Source organism: Girardinichthys multiradiatus, chromosome 18, assembly GCF_021462225.1.
Source record: "Girardinichthys multiradiatus isolate DD_20200921_A chromosome 18, DD_fGirMul_XY1, whole genome shotgun sequence".
Lineage (NCBI taxonomy): Eukaryota > Metazoa > Chordata > Actinopteri > Cyprinodontiformes > Goodeidae > Girardinichthys > Girardinichthys multiradiatus.
The window spans coordinates 42,962,111-42,983,065 of record NC_061810.1 but is presented as its reverse complement, the minus strand read 5'-3'; the positions used below and the strand labels follow the sequence as shown (position 1 = coordinate 42,983,065).

Below are 20,955 nucleotides of genomic sequence, written 5' to 3'. Positions count from 1 at the left end.
CACTGTGTTTTCCCAAGTCCAAAGTGAGAGCAGAATTCTACCTGTCTTTTAGAGCAAATTATGCTTCCCTCTGTTAACAAGTACAATGAAGATTCTGATTTCATCTTCCAGCAGGTATTGGTACCTGCCTACACTCCACAAAAGTGGTTTAATGACTTTGGTGTCACTGTGCTTGATTAACCAAAAAAAAAACCTTTCTGACCAAAAGCCCTGAGAGAATCTATGGAGTATTGTGAAGATAAGGACAAAAGAGACCAGACCTATCAATCCAGACAAGCTGGAGGCCATTATTAAAGCGACCTGGGCTTCTTTAACAGCAGTCCCACAGGTGGATCCCCATGCTACACCACCTTGATGCAGTAATTCATGCAAAGGAAGCCTCGACCAAGTATTGGGTGCATACACCTTACAGTATATACATACTTTTCAGTAGGACAACATTTCTATATTGAAATCCTTTTTGTTAATGTTCTTATGTAATATTGTTTGATGGGAAGGTGGGTCTTTTATTATTTATCAAAATAATTAGAAAGGAATGTTGCATTATATTGTCTGAGCGTAATCAATCTATGTAATACATGTCACTTTTGCTAAAAGAAATTAACTTTTTGATCAATTTCAAATCAATTGAGATGTGCCTGGGTACTGACATTTTACAGGACGGTATACTGTGAATGTTAGGTAGACGTATGAAAAAATGTTTCATATTATAACAACCCCACGATCCCTCTATACATGGTGAAAACCATAACAACCACAAGATTTTATTATTGCCTCCTGCTTTTTTTCCAATAAAGAGATGACTTGGCCCATAACCAGTGCAGTCAGGTCACTGTAACCCAGTGATTGAAGGCACTGGTGCCTGTTCCCTCTTAACACAGCTAGCAGAGTGTGCAGCCAAATGCAAAAACATCAACAAATGCTCCCTACCATTTACAAGCAGGGGCAATGGTTTTATTGCTCTCCACAGTACCAGAGCATTTTCCTTTTTTCCCCAGTTAACCCAGTAATTACCTTACTAGTGTTGACCTTTTTATGCTGTTTCAATTAATCTAGAGTGAGAGTTTGTTTTAAACTATTCTTATGGGTGACTCAAACTAGGAGACTGACCCTGAATCTTCAGTATGCTGTTAAGTAGATCAACTGATACAACAACCTGTCCGTTCTCTGAGATTTAACATGTTTTTTTGTTGTTTTTTTTCTCTCCGGTGTCCTTTAGTCTATGCCTCTGTCGAACCAGGCTGGCTCCAAGCAACATATGAGGGGAAAACAGGTTTAATACCAGAGAATTATGTTGTTTACTTGTAAAAGAGGCTAATTCTGCCATCTTTTTCATGGTATCCATAAACAAAATTGCTGTTAACTGTTATGATGTTCCCAATATGCAGTTCCTGGTGCAGTTCCAACACTCATCATTGACATGAATCATTTATTAATTTTGGTTTTGTAGTGATGTAGTAGAGCCGTTGTTTTTCCAGGGTGAAATGGTAATGCAATGTAGGAAGAGTTCAAGTGAATTTGGACATATGGTAATTTAGGACAAGATAAGTAAAAGTACATTTTACCCTCCCACACATGGACAGCTGGAGATAGGCACCAGCTTCTCCGTGACCCACTATGGAAGAAGCAGTAGAAAATGACTGACTCTTTTGAAACCTGTAGCCAAATCAACGGACCCAGGGAAGCAGAGACGACTTCGACACTGACTGACATTTTACCCTTGCCTTCGAAGTTACAAAGCAAAGCTAAGGTGGCCAATACATTGCTTTGGAAGTGTATCGGCAAAATTGTGAGAGGTAATTTTCAAGGCGATTGAAGCCTTTTTAATGAAACTGTTCAAATTACCTGATGTCTCAATAAACCTGAATCCACCCTACTTTTTAATACATTTAAAAACAAGATCTAGGTGCACAAGTTTGAATTAAATGTGGATTTTCTTTAATCCACACTGTCAAAATTAGGCATATAGTCTGCTAATTTCCAGTATAGTTATGTTTTCCACAATATTAGTCTCCTTTATCTACTCCAACACCAGTTTTGATGGGTTCATATATTTCCACATTTCAGCCATCTCACCAAAATTCTCACCCTCAGATGTAGGTAAATTAGTTAAAATATTTAAGAACAACCCATGAACCACCCAGGCTCAAACTGGAAGCTGTTGGAACACCAGTGTCAGTGCCCACAGAGGATCAAGTTTAACATCAACATGTAGTCAGAGTATAGCCAAGGAAAGTAGCCCTAACTCCAAATTCTTCACCTTCAAGCACCTGATTGAAATTCGCACCTGCTGACATGACGAAGCCAAAGACCTTCTGGAGAAAGATTTAATGATCAAATTACACATAGATTGAGCTCTTAAGCTGCAATGCCAATAATGTTTGGAGGAGTCAGTGTGATGCTTTTAAATCTAAGACTGGGTTTCTGCAAGGTCTTTAAAAGTCATAAAAGGTCTGTAATGGAAGTCTGTAAAGTAATCATCTGAAGACCTTAAAAAGCCCTAAATGTGCCCAGATTTTAATACTAGGTCTTAAATTATATTTAGGTAAGTACTTTTCTTTTTTTGAGGACTGTGATGGAGGCATTTGTTTGTTCTGTGATTTGTAATTCTGGCTGAGGAATTTAGATATTATTGGATTGTAACAAAACTACAAGCCGTATAAGCCAGGGTAACTATAAGCCCTGTCTAAAGGAATTAATTACAGGTCATCCAGCTTTCCCCACAAAACCACAAAAGAACTGCACCCAAAACAGGAATTACTGTCAGTTTAGACAATTAAAATCAATATATACATATATTTCACTACCTGCTCCTTTGCCACATTAAGGTGTACATTTGGCTTGAAAAAGTGAAATCATTTGGCTGGCTTATACACATTGCCAGTAACTGTTTTGAAGTTTACTGTATACTTTCAAAAACAAAAAAGGCTTTTTGAAATACATTTGAAAAGCCCAACCCTCTGCACCAGTAAACCAACCAATTTAAATGACCTATACAAGTCAAGAAGAGTAGTGAAATACTCAGCCAGAGGTAGACCATTAGCTTGTGTAAGGCTTCACAATGAATACAGTTTCTCTGCGGTTTGCTAAGGAGCATTTATTCAAATATTAGTGGGGTTGCATTTGAGCCTGAACTGTATGCAGAATTTTGGTTAGAGAAAATTCAGTTATTTAAGATTGTGTTATCATCCTGGGGAAAAAGATGGCCAATATGCATCATTATTCCTATTTTAACCATTTAATTATGTTTTAAATGTCATATTTATTGTCTTTAATCCTTCTTTATGTTTAGCCCTTTGTTCAGTGACTGCTGTCTTTAAAGTGCTTTATAAATAAAGTTTGCTTGGCTTGGATTAAAAATTAAAAATTATTAAGACATTCGTGCAGATTATGACTGCGAACTTTTGAACAAAACTGTAACTGTCATTTCTACACTGTTTGCATTGTAGCAGATATAATGGTTGTTGAGGCTTTTGCAAACTAATGACCAGTTATATACCTCCCTTTCTGAGGTTCTGATGCATTCGATGGATCCACAGAAGCAGGCTTGGCATTACAGTTAGATGTAAATATAATATGAAATGACAGCACTGATCTCTAGTATTAGCCTACAGAATCACAGAACAGTCCGATTCTTTTGAGTTATTTTATTCTCAGAAATATATCCCCTTTGAATTTCCCTTTTCACAAATCTGTAGCCTCAAATATTTTGATTAACTGCAATTGATCAAGCTGTGATTTCAAATAACAAAAGTATCTATTCTGTTAGATTATATGAGAGAAAGTAATAATTGTTTGCACCTTAATATCTCTGGACTGAATATTGTTTACCCACTGAAACCGCTCCTGGCTGCATGCACTGCTGTAGCTTCTCAGTTTAATGCTACTGTATCACACTTGCTCATGTTTTGCCTTTACAATTCTATCAAATATTTACTTCTTGTAACTGTTTTTTACAGAATATAATATTATACAGAGTATTATATTATACATCAAATATATTTGGGATGTAAAAGGTTTTTTATTATGAAAAATAGAGCAGTCTGCCTCAATGTATGTTGTGTGGTCAATGGTACACTGCTGTACAAGTAATGACGACTTGACACGTTTGATATTATGTGTTAAAGAAGACATTTAATACTTTACTTTTTTCTTTTTCACAACATCCCCACACTAAAAATCAAACATGGTCTAAAAAGTTAATTTTTGTGATACAGTTTCAGAAAAAGATACAAAACAAAAACAAAGAAACCCACAATCATTTTTGCTCTTTACTTATTACAAACTGAAAAGAAAACTCCAAAGTTAAATTTTCTCCGGTTTCCCAAAATGTATTTGGGAGTAGATTTGACATCTAGCCCCTGCCAGGATCAGGGTGTTCTTTTCCATTTGCATTTTAAAGAATGTGAGGTGGCCTTGAACACTGACGCTGGACTACTACTCCCTTACAGTAAATGAATTTGCCAGGGCATGTCACGGAAATTATACTCATATCCTGAATATGTCAAACTTTGCACCAGACATTGGGATATTTTGCAAACATTTATTTGTCCAAAAGAAACAAGACAGAAAATAAAAAGAGTAAATGATTAAACCATCTGACCAAATACATATATTTTCAGTTACTTACTGAGGGATAAATAAGTAATGTATTACAAGTATTTGTTCCTCACAGATTTCTTCTGATTTTGCCTTTTTGTTTTTTTTACACCTAAAAGTTTCGCCTCATCAAAAACATCTTAATATCAGACAAAGACAACTTAAGTAAAAAAAAAAAGAATGGTTTTTAAATAAGTTAATTTATTTAGTAGAAAAAGCCAAAACAAAGTAATGTGAAAAAACAGCTGCCTCAATAATTGGATGTATAACCAGTAAGCTGCAAAAACTGCCATCAAGCTTTTGGGATAATGGCTGTCAGTCTTTAATATTGCTGTAGAGGAATTAAGGCTATTTGCAGAATTGTTTTAATTCAGCAATTTTTTTAGTAAATCAAAGCATGTTACCCGTGTCCCGAAGCAGCAAGCAGTGTGATAATGTTAGCCCCCGATCATCACACTACCACCACCATGTTTGACTGGGGGTATAACACATTTTTTCTGAAATCCTATTTTTCTTAATCTAATTTCACTCCACATGTGATGGGCAATCATTTTCAATCAAATGTTGTCTTGTCAGTCCACAGAATATTTTCTTGAAGATCATTAAGATTTTCTTTTGGCAAATGTGAGACGGGCTTTTATAGTTTAGCCTTGGAACTCTCCCAAGGAGACCGTATTTGCCCAGTCTCTCTTTCTATTTGTTGAATCGTGAACTCTGACCTTAACTGAGGCAAGTGAAGCCTGCAGTGTTTCAGACGTTGTTCTGGGTTCTTTTGTGTCCTCCTAAATAAATTCTGGTATGCTTTCCATTCCTGAGAAGGTTCCATGTTTTCTCCAGTTGTGGATAATGACTCTCTGTGGTTCACTGGATTCCCAGAGTGTAAGAAAAGGTAACCCTTTCCAGACTCATATATACTAATGACTGTTTCTGATCTTTTCTTAAATTTCTTTAGTTGGGCAATGATGTTACTTTTTGGGATCTTTTAGCCTACTTCATGTTGTCGGACAGGTTCTATTTAAATGATTTCTTCATTCTTAAGGTCAGGCAGCTTAAGGCCTGAGCTTGGCTGGTAAAATTGGACTTTCAAAAACTGTGGTTATTTTATAATTGAATAAGGGGGTGGGGGCATTTACTTTTAACATAGGAGAATAAAGGCCTCAATAGTTTTTCCCGTTAACACCGTTGCTTTTTAATGTTTGCTCAGGTTACTGCAATTATATTACAATTAATTTGATGATCTAAAGCATTTAAGTGTGGCAAAAAACAAAAACAGAAGAAATCTATGAGGGGAGTTTTTTTTTTTCATGAAGGCATGTTTAATTGAGATCTATCTGTTCAGTAGATAATCCAAACCTGTGTTAAGGTGGGATTTTGTGTCAAGGTTTGACTGATTAGTTACAGTTTTAATGTCAAGAGATTTAATGAAACATTTTTGACTTGTTACTTCATAAACTTCACTGGCTTTGTTATTCATAATTCTTTAAATGATAAAATAATAAATTGTGCTGTGTTCTGAAAATTAAAAAAAATTATTTTTTATGCACATATGCAAGTTGTTTCTTGGTTTTATTTTTCTGTGCATATACTTGATTATAGATATCTCTCCAGTTTTCTCTCCCTGGCTATATTTCAATTTGATTATCTTAGGTTGCACGCGCCAATAAATTATGCAATTCTTCTACACAAACAAAGCAATATTTGTTAGGTTTTACTCTTTTGCTCTTTTGTATATCTTTCTACTGTTTTGCAGCTTCAGTACAAAAATATCAGTATTTCTGATGTGTCTTTTATTTAATCTAATGTGTTCCTGCAAATAGATAAAACTGTATACAAGTGGCAGGATGGGAAATGTTTGATACACAAGAATAATACAGAGGAGATTTAATGACTGATACTTCTGAATTTACAGCACCTTACACAATTACTGTCAGCCCTGGTAGATATGTGTAAAAAGCCTTAGAATGCACTTCTATTTTATTGCAGTTTTAAAACTTACACACTTACACTTACACACTTAAAATGTTTTCTTAATCTAAACTTTAAATTGAGTACATTTATTCATTGTAGAAAAAAAATCTCACATTAATACATAATTGCTTTTTTTTACAAAGTCTTCATTCCTAAAAACTCAAAATAAAAAAAAACTACCTGAAACGTTTTCTATTTCGATTTTTCTGTAATATTTTAAGTTGATCATACTGTCTGGAACCTTTTAAGTAACTCATGTCTGTGTTCCTGGGGTCTGGGACACAGAGGCCTATTTTTTGTGGTTGCTCTCCAAAATGGGAAAGACCAAAGCAGATCCATGTTGATCTTCATAGGTCAGGAAACTGCTCAAAGAAAATAGCTACAAAACTAAACTAGCCCATTTCTACAGTCAGAGGAATGATTAAAAAGTAATAATGTATTTTTTCACATCTTTACCAAAAAAACAATAGTTGCGAAGGTCACTGTAATATATTTATGATACAGTGCCTTGCAAAAATGTTCATACCCATATTGAACTTTTTCTTATTTTGCCATGTAACCACAAACTTTAATACATTTTATTGGGATTATATGTGGCAGACCAACGCAAAGTAGTGTCTAATTGTAAAGAAAAAAAAGATTGTTTTCACCAGTTTTCTTCACAAATCACTGAAATAGTAAAAAGTCTAACTGTGTTTTATTTTAATGTCATTATCAAATCCAGCTGTACTGTGAAGGCCTCAGAGGTTTGTTAGAGAACATAAAAACAGTATCAAGAAGACTAGTAAACACTGCAGACCACACTGGTCACTGACAAAGCTGTGGAGAAGATTAGATATATGGCAGAAAACTAATGGTGCGTTCCAGCAATTTGAGCGTCAAAACGCCTCAAGTTGGACGCTTGTGCATTTTGAAGTCAGATGCTCTAGACCTTCCCTCCCATGATAAAATATGTCACTATGTCATAAAGCTGAGCTTCTCTGATTGGTTGATGTGCCGCCTCCATGTCAGCCTCCAAAAGTTCAGATTTTCCAACCCTAGCGTCTCCTGCTTGAAATCTCAAAACACAGCGCTCAACGTGCAAAACGCATCATAACGCGCTGCGCCAGACGCGTGAAGTGCCGCAGGACCTCTCGACACCCCGAGACGCGCATCCACCATAGACATTACATGAAAACCAGACACCCCTGATGCTCAAATCGTGTTCAGTCTGAACCCACCATAACACTGCACATAGGCCTGAAAACAAGATCCCCACCATAAAACACGGCAGTGGCAGCCTCAAGCTGTGGGGATGCTTCTTAGCAACAAGGACAGCTAAAGGTAGCTAAATACAGGGCAGTTCTGGAAAAAAACCTGCGAGAAACTGAAAATAACCTTAAACTGGGGAAGAGGTACAACTTCCAGTAACACAACACTAAACACACAGCCAGAGCTACAATGGAAAGGTTTAGATGAAAGCATATTCCTGTGTTTGTACAGCCCAGTCAAAGTCCAGACGTAAATCAAATTGAGAATCTGTGACAATATTTGAAAATTACTTTTCAAAGTTGTTTACCATCCAAAATGACTGAAGTTATTTTGCATTTCCTATTTTGCAAATAGGAATGCAGCAACTTAGGCATTAACGTAGGCAGGTAAATTATAAATGCAACCCACAGTTTTCAACTTTTTATTTTTAAAAGATTTTGAAAACCAGTTATCATTTTACTTTTATTAAAGATTCTGCACTGCTTTGTGTTGGTCTGTCACAGAAAACCCAAATAAAATACTTTAAAGTTTGTGGTTGTAATGGCTAAATATTGAAAAACAAATAGGGATATGAAGGGTTTTGTAGGCACTTTACCATTTCATTAATGCTATTTTTTATTATTCTGCCCTACCTTGAGGCATTTATAAAAGTTTATATATTTGACGACAGTGCAATGCAGGGTCTGAAGAATCCAGTATTCTGCAGCAATAATCCAGTCAAAGGCTGCCTCCACAAAGTCATGATGTTTGCGTTACTGCTTTAAGTGGAACAGTAAGGGTTTCACCATGCCAGCCAGCACCTTGGGTAGTTGAGAGGCAATGACCTCTGACATCATTTCTGGAAACTCCACTTTCATGGCGTCTGCCTGGATGAAGGTGCTCAGACAGAACAGGTTGACCTTCTTCACTATCTGTCAGAGAAGAGACATTTATGTTTGTCTTGATGCTCAAATAGTGCACATTCACTCTTTGTTTTCTATTCTTTGAAAGAGCCTTACATCATGCATTGCATCCATCAGTTTGGTAAGGTGGTAGAATCGCTGGGAGCTAGCAACCACGCCCTTCTCCTTCATGTGGATTGCTCTGGAAAGCTCTCGAATGTAGCTTTGTCTCATTTCCTCAAATGCAGCCTGACTTTTCAGACCTTCAAGAGGCACTAGGACCACATACCACAGGCAAGATGTAAAACTTATCTTTAAATGTATTAATTTGTACAATTAAGGCATTCGTCTGTTGTAAAAAATGGTTCATCAAAAGGAACCTGCTCCCTTGAATATAACATGTTTTTATTTGATAAAAAAAGAACTTGACCACAGTTGCTACATTAATCTATTGAAGGTCTAAACTTGTTCAACACTCCCGTTATTGTTCAGCTCTGCAGTAGTTGGTCATCAAAGCTTCACATTTCGGGTTGCAACATTGTGTAATGACTGTGTTTAAATGTCCTACCTGTGTTGAGTAATATTATGGCTTTCATGCAGAGGAATTCCTCACGGGTCACTTGGAGGTTGGCAAACTCCTGAGGAATAAACTGGATTGCCAGACAGAGGTCATAGATGGGAGATCTCCTCATTTGCTCCCTAAAAAACAAACAAAAAATAAAGTTTGATTTAGCAGTAACTTTTTCAAAATTACATTGGGTCTTTTTTCTATGTTTAACTATCATGAATTTAAACTCCACTTAGGTTGTCTGTTATAGACAGCGCATTGAAAAAGTATTCATGCCCCTTAAAGTTTCTCTTTTACAAGGTTTCTTTCTGGATTGCTTAATACTTATCTTCGCAATAACTATGAGCAGCTTTCCTGTCCTTGCTGAAGAAAAGCATGCGCACACCATGATGATGCCACCACCATATTTCACCCTGGTTATGGTATGTTCGTGGTGATGTGCTGTGTAGGTCTTCTGCCCCACATGGTTAGGTCTTGTGTAAGAAAAACACATTCTTCCTTATGTTTGCTGTGTCTCCTACACTGCTTGTGGCAAACTACAAACAGGACCTCCAGTGAAATTATTTAAACAATGGCTTTCTTCTGGCTTTTCTTCTACAAAGGCCAGATTATTGAGAATACTTGACTACATCTCTGCAAGTCCTCCAGAGTTACCACGGGCTTCTTCGCTGCATCTCTGTATGCCCTCCTTGACTGCCCCGTCGGTAAATGTGGATAGCCAAATGCTTTTATGCTTGCAGTTGTGCCATACTCTTTCAGATGATAGACTAAACAGTGTTTTGTGAAATTATTGAAGTATGGTACATTGCTTTTGCTGTTTTTCTTGGTCTTCCTGGTGCCTTTACAGAACAGCTGTATTTATACTGAAAGCAAATCACTGGATTTTATTTAAGGGTATCAAAGTAAAAGGGGCAGAATCCAAATGTACACCACGCTATTAAGATTTTTATTTATAACAGAATGTTTATTTTATGTCACAATTATGCACCTGTTTGTATTCATCTAGGAAATAAAATCCCCCCAAAAAAAACATTCATATTTGTGGCTGTAAGTTGACAAGTCCAAATGTTTAAGGGGTGTGAATACCTTTGCAAGGGACTGCATTGTTTACTTACTGGCTAAGAACCATATCAGGTGCAAAGTATAAATATTCGCTGGTGGCATTCTGAAAAGAGCGCCACCCCAGAGAGAATACCATCAAGTTCATCCATGAGTACTGGATTAGAGTCATCTGATCATTGATGTGCAGATTCCGAAAACCTTAGAAAGAAAGTAGAAGTAGAAGCAATAAACACTGAAACATCTCATATTTTCAACTCTTCTCCTACCTGTTGTTTTGATGCAACATGACTCATAACAGATAACTGCAGCACATTGGTTTTCCTGTTATGTTGTTCTCTCTGAGATCAGGGTTTAACAATTCCTATGACTAATGGGAATCACTTAAGGTTGAGACTTTTAGCAAGGCCTCCCATTGCGATCCCCATGACAACAAATGTAGTAACTGAGATGAGGAGAGCTGTTACCTGGCAGGGACTTTGACCACTTGATGATCCACAAAAGCTGTTTCTCACACAGCCTGTTGAGACTATTGAGCAGAAGATGGGGAACTTCGGGTTGTGAGCTGTCGTAGCCTGAGTACACAATCTCAGGCTCGATGTTTTCCAGAATGTTAATTATTTGTTGGGACAGCTGAATCTCGTGGATGCTTGGTACGCAAGACATGGACGTCAAGGCCTGGCCATCCCCGGACATGGCCAAATGGGACTGGAACATCAGGGACGGGGCCAAACTTAAGGCCTTCAAGGCTCCAAAACGCTTCAGTTTCCTGCCTGTGACACAAATATAAAGCTTTATCAAATCAAATAAGGACATGCATCAATTTTCCTTCTACACTAAAGAAATCATAAGTTAAATGGTAAAATACTTATAAACAAGGTAATCCAATACAATGTTAGAATATCATATAATGATGATATTATTTGTAAGTATTGTAATAATGATATAAATAGCAATAAAGCCACATTTTGCTTATTTCCCTTTCCTCATTTGTGCTTCCACACTATGATCTTTAGCATTTTCGGCACTGTAATCTTGTCAGGTGAGGGCAACTGCTGCGGGGAGATTCTATCCAGCAGGCTGAACATTACATTGGCATGCAAAGTTTAAACTGATGACACTTGGAATATACAGTATTAGCCAAAAAGTACTATATTTCAAACAGACCTTTGTGTTAATAATATTGTGCATACTAATATTGAGATGAAATTATAAACAGCTCCAACTACCAGCCAGTTGTGACACAAAACATTCTAGTGTCTTCTAGATAGCTGAAGATTAACAGAGATTTCATTTTAAGCATCACAGTGAATTCATGTATCCAAATCAACAAAATATTGGCTTCCCCATATGAGAATTAAAGTTTTGGAATGGTCCACAACTAAATCTAGAAAAGCATATGTGGGGTCACCTAAATTGGACTATGGAAAATAAATTTCCTCATAATCTGAGAACTTTTGCAAGGTAGAGTGGGCAAATATTTCCAAGTCAAGATGTGGGAGGCTAATGAAGTCCTAAAAGACTAAAAGCTGAAATTGAATCAAAATGAGATCTACTATGGATATTAATGTAAACCTAAAGTTTACAAATAGACATTGTTTTTTTTATGAAAAATCAACCTTGACCAAGTTCAAAAAGAAGTCCAAAGAAAGCCTACCTCCAAGCATCATTCCTGCTTGATAACACTTCCTGAGGCGACAGGCGGGGCAATTTTTCCTCCGAATTTTGTCCACAATGCAGTCATTTCTCCCAGCACAGAGATAGCTGTGATGGCCTGTTGAGTGGAATGGGCACAAACATACAATACAACCAATTTTAACAGTAATGACTTCTAAATATGTAGTGGACCAGTGGAGGTGAATGATGGATGAGAAGGTAAAAATAAAAAAGTATTGAGGGGGGCTCTTGACTAACCACTCTAAACTAAGGCAGCATTCTAAAAGACCTAAAGAGGCAAATTGGATAGAGGCAAGTCTGTGAGGACAGAGTGACATGGCCATGGTGAGACATAGTGGCTCTCACTATATCTTGCACTGCAAGATAACAAAAAAAAAAAAAAAAAAGTCCAAGATGAAGAACATGGTGTACACTGTTCAAAGTGATACTGTTTCTAATAACCTTTAACAACCACCATAGAAGGTTGCGCAGTGTTTGTGTATGACTCTGGGCTTTCTGTTTGTGCCACAATTTTACTTTTATATTTTTAGATTACGACATAAAATAAATAAACTTATTTACTATATTACAATTAGCCATGTGTAAATATGCAATCGTACCAACAGAAAAAATATATTTAATGTACACCTGGGTAGCACAAAAGGAGTGTGGCTCAAAGGCTGAAACACCTCTATTGGGACCCAAATAGAAGCAATCACTGAAGCTGAAGCTGTCAGTAATCAACTGAACAGGTAATATTTTGATATCTTTAACAATATTGACATTAGTCACTTTAATCATTTTTGGGTTGAAAACTGAACCCAGTATGATGTGTCAAAACTATAACCTAATCTATTTGTATTAAATGAACCCAGGACTAGATTAGTGGTCTAGATTGGCCAGTTCTGATTTAGAACTGGATTAGCATAATAATCCAAATTAGGTTGTTGTTAGCCCAGCAGTTTTTCATGTGTAGCTCACAAATGAAGTTACCACTAAATAAAAAGTATATAAACAAATTAAAAGGTGAAGAAAAAAAAAACTTACTGAGGAACAACAAGTGCTAACCATTTTTCTAAATATGGATGTAAAGGAAAAAATAAGTTCACTTATCTAAAGTTATTATAAATATTATATTTAGATTATATCAGTTGTTATGAATGTCAGCCTGGAACAGCTTTGAACATTTAAGTTTGTAGGTTATCAATGTTTATGTAAATTGATCAGTGTGTCATATTTATGTAATACCATAAAGAGATTTACATAACATACTCGCTGAACAAAATTAGACATTTCTTACAAGCCAGTATGAATTCCTAATCTATAAATTATGTCATTTAAGATAGTTTTATATGTTTGGTTTCTTTTCAAATATCAGATTTATTAAAAGCAGTTTCACTTACTAAATATCTCAATATGCAGCAGCCTTCAAAAGATAGCAGTGTTGCCAAATGACATCGCTATCATTTTATAGATATGGTTAAAAGTAGGGCAAGAAAACCTAGAAATAATCGTAGGCATAACAACAACCTTAAATTAATGGTAATCTGTAAGGCAGAAGCAAAGTAAAACCATGATTTATATGGGTAATATATGTTAGAAATAGCAGCATCCAGCAAGTTAATGTTTGCCTGGTTGAGTTTAAATTAAAACATTCACCTAACTGATTTTTAATGAGTTACTCCCATATATATTATTTAAAAAAAAAACAAAGGTTGAATTTTTTTTGTCTGAAAATCTGTCTTCAAGACCTGAAAATGTCTCATTACAGAGGTAAGAATATTAAAAATGTTCCATCATATTAGTCTTAACTGTTATAGTCTCACAGAAATATCATTTAACTACTTTAAAAAGTATCACACCATAATTATAGATTTTTTGTTGTTGTTTTTGAATAATAGTGACTTCCAAAATCATTTTGTTATCAGACACTAAAAGACTTTCTGGAATAGGAGTATAGACCCTTAATCTGAAGCACTTAAACTCTCAACAACACTTTTAACCCATAGTTTTCCCTTTTAGGATAATCCCAATAAAAACATGGAAGGACGGTCAACATTTTAGGGAATGGAAACTAAAACGAAAGTAAAGTACATGAACACATCTGGCAGTCAGACATTAAGATTTGTTCCTCACCTTCCACTGCTCTTTTGAAAAAGACTTTACAGCTCCCACATGTTAGGACTCCATAGTGGCAGCCAGATGCTTCGTCACCACAGATAACACACATTCTCTGATGCTGCATCCTGGAATATAGACCAAATAATGATATTTTGTTGGAGGCTTGAATGTATCAAGGGCACAATTCAATAGGTATCACAAATAAAACATGAAGAACATTCAATAAAGAAAAATGTATAATAATAATAAATAAATAATCTGAGTAGTTATGCTGCTATAGGCTTAGGCTGCTGGAGGACATAACGACCACTTTCACCCTCTTCACTACATTCTCACACTACTCTCCAATTTTGCATTATTTGCTGTTATTTCAGCTTTTAACCTTGTTCTCTCTATTCTCTTCCTAGAAGCTACACCTGGCTCTGTGTCTACCTGTGACACCTTTCTGGAGAGTTTATCTGTTCTTTCTTTCTAGGTGAAACGACTAAAGGAGCTACATCCATTAACATTTACTTTTCCTTCCCATAGAAAGTACTCCTAGATCAGTGCTTCTGTGTTCTCTTTGTGTCTCTGCTCTGTTCTCTCAAACCCCCAGTCGGTCGTGGCAGATGGCCGCTCACACTGAGCCTGGTTCTGCTGGAGGTTTCTTCCTGTTAAAAGGGAGTTTTTCCTCTCCACTGTCGCTACATGCATGCTCAGTATGAGGGATTGCTGCAAAGTCAACGCCAGTGACTGTCCACTGTCTCTACATGCTCATCCGGGAGGAGGGAATGTTTGTAAGTCACTGACTGGATGCAATCTGTTGGGTTTCCTTAGACAGAAAAACTTTTTATCCAATTTGAATAAATAACTGAATCTGACTGCACTGTTCAATGGTTACGATTAATTGGAATGTATGTACCTGACTTTTGTGAAGTGCCTTGAGACAACATGTGTTGTGAATTGGCGCTATATAAATAAAACTGAATTGAATATGTAGGTATTTAAGTTATTATTTAGTTGATTTCTTTAATAGATATACCATACTATGAATTTGTTTATATATTTATTTACTATTTAATGCTATAGATATGATGATTGGCAGCCAAGTTGCTGTGCAGTTTAACCAATTAGTTGCTAGGGTCTATTTGACCAGTGACAGTTTAAATTATTTCATGATTGACTTAAGTTGAAATAAATAAAAACGGGAATATTGTATATGACCTAGATACATAAAGAAATTAATTCTTAATATTTTTAACATTGATATGTTTACTGTTAATATTTTATAAATTATTAATGTATTTAAAAATTATATTGACTTTTTTTATTTATTTAATATTATTTCATTTTTTATTGTAAAAAATATATGTAGATAAATACATTAATTGATAGTTACATTTAATTCAATAAATACATACCTCAATAATTAACTTTGAAAAAAATCTAAATCTGTGTTCATTTTGCTGTTAAAAGCACATATAAATATTTGGACATGTATTTTATTTAATGAAGTTGCAACGACATCCACAGCTTTCCCCATCAAAGTGAGTGGGCGGGTCTAATACTGCTAGAGACAAGATGATTGGTCTTCAGTTAAATTTCAGTGTACGTTAACCAATGAGATGTTAATGTCTATTTCTTAAATCATTCTGAAAGTTTAAATTATTTATCAACAGAAATACAAAATAAAACAATGAAAGCAGAAAAATGCATCTGATTTTTAAATGATTCAAATCTTAATGCTATTGACTTGTAATCTATTTGTATATTTAATACATACCCACATTATTTGCTCATCTATCGAATGTATTTATTACAGTTTTTCAGTTAAATAGTTAACAAATCATTTTCTTATTGGAATTTGGTCCCTAGATATTGAAGGATTTTTATTTTGCAGACCGATCCAATGAAATAATGTAAAAGTTTTCAAATTAATTAATTTTTCCAAGACTTGTCACACTAAAGTATTGATCATGGGATATCAATACAATAGAGCCAGTAACACATTAATGCATAAGAAAATATGTAAAAAATTTATTACCCTGGAAATGTGGAGAAAGGTGATGGGTTCCTCTGGGTCTGGTTCTGAATCCCTTCGTAGTTGCTGACTGTGAGCGCGTCTGTCTCGGTCATACCTGTGGAGTGGAGCCAGTACTGAGACTCAGATGTAGAGGTTTGAATCTGCCAACGTGAAGCTTCAGTCTTGTACACGGTGTGTGGCGCAGGTGAATGGGCGGACAGAGCGCACCTGGAGTCGGTCCTTCCCGGGATCCCCAGCTGCTCTGGCTGGTTCAACTCTCTAAGAAAGTTCGAAGAGCCCTCCAGCCGTGGCCGGGGAACCACTCCCAACCCCATGTGGTGCTTGCTGTCGGTTTCGCAGCGGGTGTCGAGAGCGGGGATCTCAGGTGATGCGTCAAACCTCGGACATGGGGTGTCCATAATCACAGAGGGCTCCTTTTCGTCTTTAATGAACTTACAAGACCCAGACGTGGAGGACAGGCTTAGATTCGCGCCTGGCAAACTTTCCGATATAGACGCACCGGTCCTCTGAAGTTTAACAAAATCTTCCCAGGGAACAGTATCAGACTTTAAATAGTCACTGTTGCTGTCATAAAACTGCTTTGCAGAAACTGAAGCATCGATAACATTACAGTCTTTATAAACTGTGCAGTCTCCACTCGAATTTAAACCATGAATCAAAGGGTCTGGGTTTCCCAGATTACGCGCAGGCAGTTTGGTAGACCTGTTGAAGCCAGCATCAATCAACCCACTTACTCTCGAATCAGTTGAATCGGCTGTCGAAGTGGTGTTGATGGCGCTCATCTTTCCATTCATTTTGTTTTCCATTAGTTTTTTGTTTTGTTTTTTTCTTCTCTCTGAAGCTCGAAGAAGCGTCTTGAGTGCGCCTGCGGGCTGGATGTTACAGCGTGATAAGAAGCAGCTGAGAGACCTTCCTATAATCCTCCTCCCTGCCTGTGAGTTTGCCTTTCACATGAACCAAAGGCTCTCTAGAACTTTAAAAGTTTCTTCCACTCGTTTGGAAAATAAATAAACGTGTATTCTGCTAATTATATCGCGTTTATATTCTCTTTACAAAAATAAGCAGACTGACATAAACAACGTATCCTTTTGATGTCGGTGTCATTTCTAATATTCCTTATAGTGATCCAGTACTTAGCAGGATTAGCCAAATGGAAAAAAAAAAAAAAACCTAAAGCTTTGTATGGAGTACAGTACTTCTACCCTAACAGCAGAGCTAATAAGTGGCATTCTTTTCATGGGAGGTTCAATGTCAAGTGCAATTAGTCTCCGCCCTACTCACGACACGAAAGAGTGTAAAAAGATGCAAATAGGTAAACCTACAGGCTCAAACACTTACACCCTAAACTATTATTTATTTACATTTCCTTTTGCAAGTTGGAGAGAAACCATCAACAAGTTTCTGGAATATTTCTGTTGATTCTTGCACACTCTTCTTATCAGAACATCCTGTACATTTTAACAGGATTGAGGTAAAGGCCATTCCAAAGGCTTAATATAGGTTTGATGTACCTTCCAAAATGGGTTTCCTTGTGTGCTTTGCATCCTTGTCCCATAGGAATGTCAAAAGGTGTCCAAGCCTCAGCCTTTTAACTTTTGATTTAAGCTGAGGCTGAAAAATGTGTTATTATTCAAGATGCTTTGAATGATGGATCTGTATCACTGGCAGCAGACCCTCAGTATAATTCTGTCACCACAACCTGACACCTAGTACAGTTTTCTTATGTTTAAAAGCCTAATCTTAACTCATTGCTAACACTGAACACTGTTCTAGTCATTGTGGGGAAATAGCGTAATGTTTGTTCTGACTGTAAAAACTTTCTCCAGAAGACATTTGGCATGTCCACACAGTTAGCCTCTTTTATCCACAACCGTTTTGTTGTTTGTTTTTGATTATTGTCCAGTTGAAACACCAAATTGTTTCCAAGTTTCCCCCATCAGACCCAAACTTTTACCTCTGATAAAAGGAGACTGAACATTTTGACCATAATGACTACAAGAATATTTTGGAGAAATCAAGGTGAGGCTGTGAAATCGGAAAAAACGTTATCAAATGTTAACATAGTGGAGGCAGCATGATGCTGAGTGTGTGTTTTGCTGCCAGTGGTTCTTGCACAATGTGTATATTATAATGAAGAAGGATGACTACCTCCAAATTCATGAACTTCATGTCATATAAATCACTAGATAGGTGAAAAGTGGTCATGATCAGGTGTTTCAACATGACAATGATCACACACACAAGGAAACGGGTTATAAAACAGATTAACATTAATCTTCTGAAGCAGCCTTGACCAGAACACCTTTAAAACTTTATAGTTTACGCTTAAAAACTATGTTCCAAACAGGAAACTAACTAATAGCTACTCCTACATTTTAGAGGGGTTAAATATTCAGCCAGAATTATGCCAGAAATCTTTTGATGACTACAAAAACATGCATTTTCTCTGTGTCTTGGTGAATTCTTGTTTTTAGATTCATTGAATTATACATATAAGCATACCATTCTAAACAAGATATTCAAATCCATAATTAAAAGCTCAAAAATGTCCTTCATGACTGTGATTTGTGGATGTAAACATCTGATAAAATGATATACTTGTATTGGGCTGTTTGTTCACTTTAAAACTGTAAAAATTACTCTTCACTTAATTTTTAGATGCTTCATTCTTGCACTTACATGTCTTCAGTGTGGCTGTTTAAAAAGATTTACAACTGATTATAATGTTTTATTTTGTGCAGAAAACCTAGAGACATAGTGAGAAGATTTTCTTTGTCTGTCATTTATTTATCAGGGAATCTGTATTCCAGCCCTTCCTTAACTAATTTTACTCATCTAATTTACTTTTCTGTTATCCTGGTTAGATGACAGAACAGGTTTTACTGTTCAAGTTAATCAGTCTGGTATGGATGTTGCTGATGCATGTGCTCATGATGTACATGCAGTCCTTGGGCCTATCTCTTGCGTCATGTTTTAGACAGCATCCGAGGGGATTCACATGCAGTGGCCTACATAATTCTTGGTTAACACTCATATCTGCTCTTCATATGTTGTAATGGCCTAGATTTTCATTTCAGACCTTATTCTGAAAATGTGGCTCACAATTGATGTAACTGCTGCCACCTTTATAAGTCAGTAGTGGACTTCTTTCCTTATAATTCACACCATTCCTGCTAAACATAATTATAATCATTTTTATCTTTTTTTTAAATAACAGTGCCTTTAAGTTTTTCTCTGTATTACATTATATGGTTTGACAACTTAAGCATGGTTGTAGCTTGTATTCTTTTAAAAGAGGCAGGCTGTTGTCCACACAGGAGGTCAGACTGTTCTCAGACATTTACTTTACTTCACAGCCAAAAAATGACACTGCAAAGCAACATCTGCTTCAGTGGTCTTAAAAACATAACCAATCAGTGTTCCAAGAAGGGAAAATAACCAACATTGATTATTATTACATTCATTAAACAGCATGCTCAGGTAATTTACACTTTAATGCAGTACAGCTTTGAAGTGTAATGCCTTCTCTGAACATCGAGCTAAAGTTCATTAACTTTACAGTGACAAAATAAAGAGTAGTTATCACTTTATTCTTACATCTGGGCTGAATGACTTACAACCCAAACACAGACATAATATCAAACCATTGTTCTGTTTTACCTTAACACCTCAGTTTACTACTAGGCTATATCAAAAATTAAAAATTAAAATATCCGTGAAAAGCCATTATTTGCTAACAGTCATACATAGGAAAACCAGAAAGGGAAAACACACTACCTTAGTGCCACCATGTGGTTAACTTAACAGATACAGCTGAAGCAGAGTAAGTGCAAGTTGTATTCAAGCAAAACATTAATACATAGACCTCATTAGAAATCAAAACTGACTAGAGTTTTATTTAGTTATATATAAGGATAAGGATCTTAAGTTCCTTGCAGAATTATTTCTATACCTATACTTTTATACTTTATATACTTATACAACTATACTTTTTCACATTTTGGCAGATTATAAACACAAACAATAATGTATTTTATAGGGATTTTATGTAATAGACCAACACAAAGTAGTGCAAAACTGTAACTTTGAGGGAAAATTATGCATACTTTTAAGACAACGTTTAAACTACATCTGACATGTACAGCATGCATTTGTACATATTTAGTGCCACTCAGTCAGTAGAACCACCTTTTGCTGAAATTTTGGGGTTTGTCTCTAGCAGCTTTGCAAATCCAGAGACTCAAAATTTTCCCAGTTTCTTTGCAAAATGGTTTCAGTTCAGTCTGACTTAACAAAGCTTTTGTAAACAAACAGCAATGCTTTTCTTCCACGTTTGCTGGGTCCCCTGCATGACTTATGGTGAACTGCAAATGGGACTTTTTACGAGTTTTTTTTTTCAATGGTGATGTTCTTTTTGCCACTCTTTCATAAAGGCCAGGTTTGTGGAGTGCACAACGTTTTCCCACCTAAGCTGTGGTTTTCCAGAGTTACCATGGGCCTCCTGGCTGACTCGGATTATTGCTCTCCCTGCTTGGCCAGTTCATTTGGACGCTTATGTCTTGATAGATAGCAGTTGTGCCATATTACCTTTTTCTGTTTTTCTGTTTGAAAAGTCCTCCATGATCTGTGCAATGCTTCAGTTACTGTTTTACAACCTAGCTCTGCTTTAAACTTCACTGCAGCTTTCTCCCTTGCCTCTCTGCTACATTCTTTGGTCTTCATGCTGTTTGTTCACTAATTTAACAAACCTCTAAGGCCTTCACAGAACAGTTGTGTGTATTACATCCAGGTGTACTCTATTTATTGGGTGAACTGGATTTTTTTTTAAT

At 36.2% G+C, this 20,955-nt stretch overlaps 2 protein-coding genes across 5 annotated transcripts in view; one reads left to right on the top strand and one right to left on the bottom strand.

Annotated features, from left to right (window-relative positions):
• LOC124883699 (rho GTPase-activating protein 42) overlaps positions 1-6,146 on the top strand; it is a 135,443-nt gene extending 129,297 nt beyond the window's left edge. For all 4 annotated transcript variants that reach the window (XM_047390938.1, XM_047390937.1, XM_047390936.1 and 1 more), the window contains one exon: positions 1,220-6,146. In XM_047390938.1, the coding sequence (XP_047246894.1) occupies positions 1,220-1,308 (89 nt within the window). In that variant the 3' untranslated portion in view covers positions 1,309-6,146. The remainder of the gene's footprint in view (positions 1-1,219) is intronic.
• On the bottom strand, positions 4,115-17,328 carry pgr (progesterone receptor). Its single transcript, XM_047390939.1, has 8 exons — positions 16,127-17,328; positions 14,119-14,228; positions 11,984-12,100; positions 10,794-11,099; positions 10,383-10,527; positions 9,268-9,398; positions 8,817-8,974; positions 4,115-8,729 (listed from the first exon to the last, which is right to left on the bottom strand). Exons 1-8 carry the CDS (start codon positions 16,930-16,932, stop codon positions 8,571-8,573), a joined length of 1,932 nt encoding a protein of 643 aa, XP_047246895.1. The 5' UTR covers positions 16,933-17,328; the 3' UTR covers positions 4,115-8,570.
• Between the last annotated feature and the right edge of the window lie 3,627 nt (positions 17,329-20,955).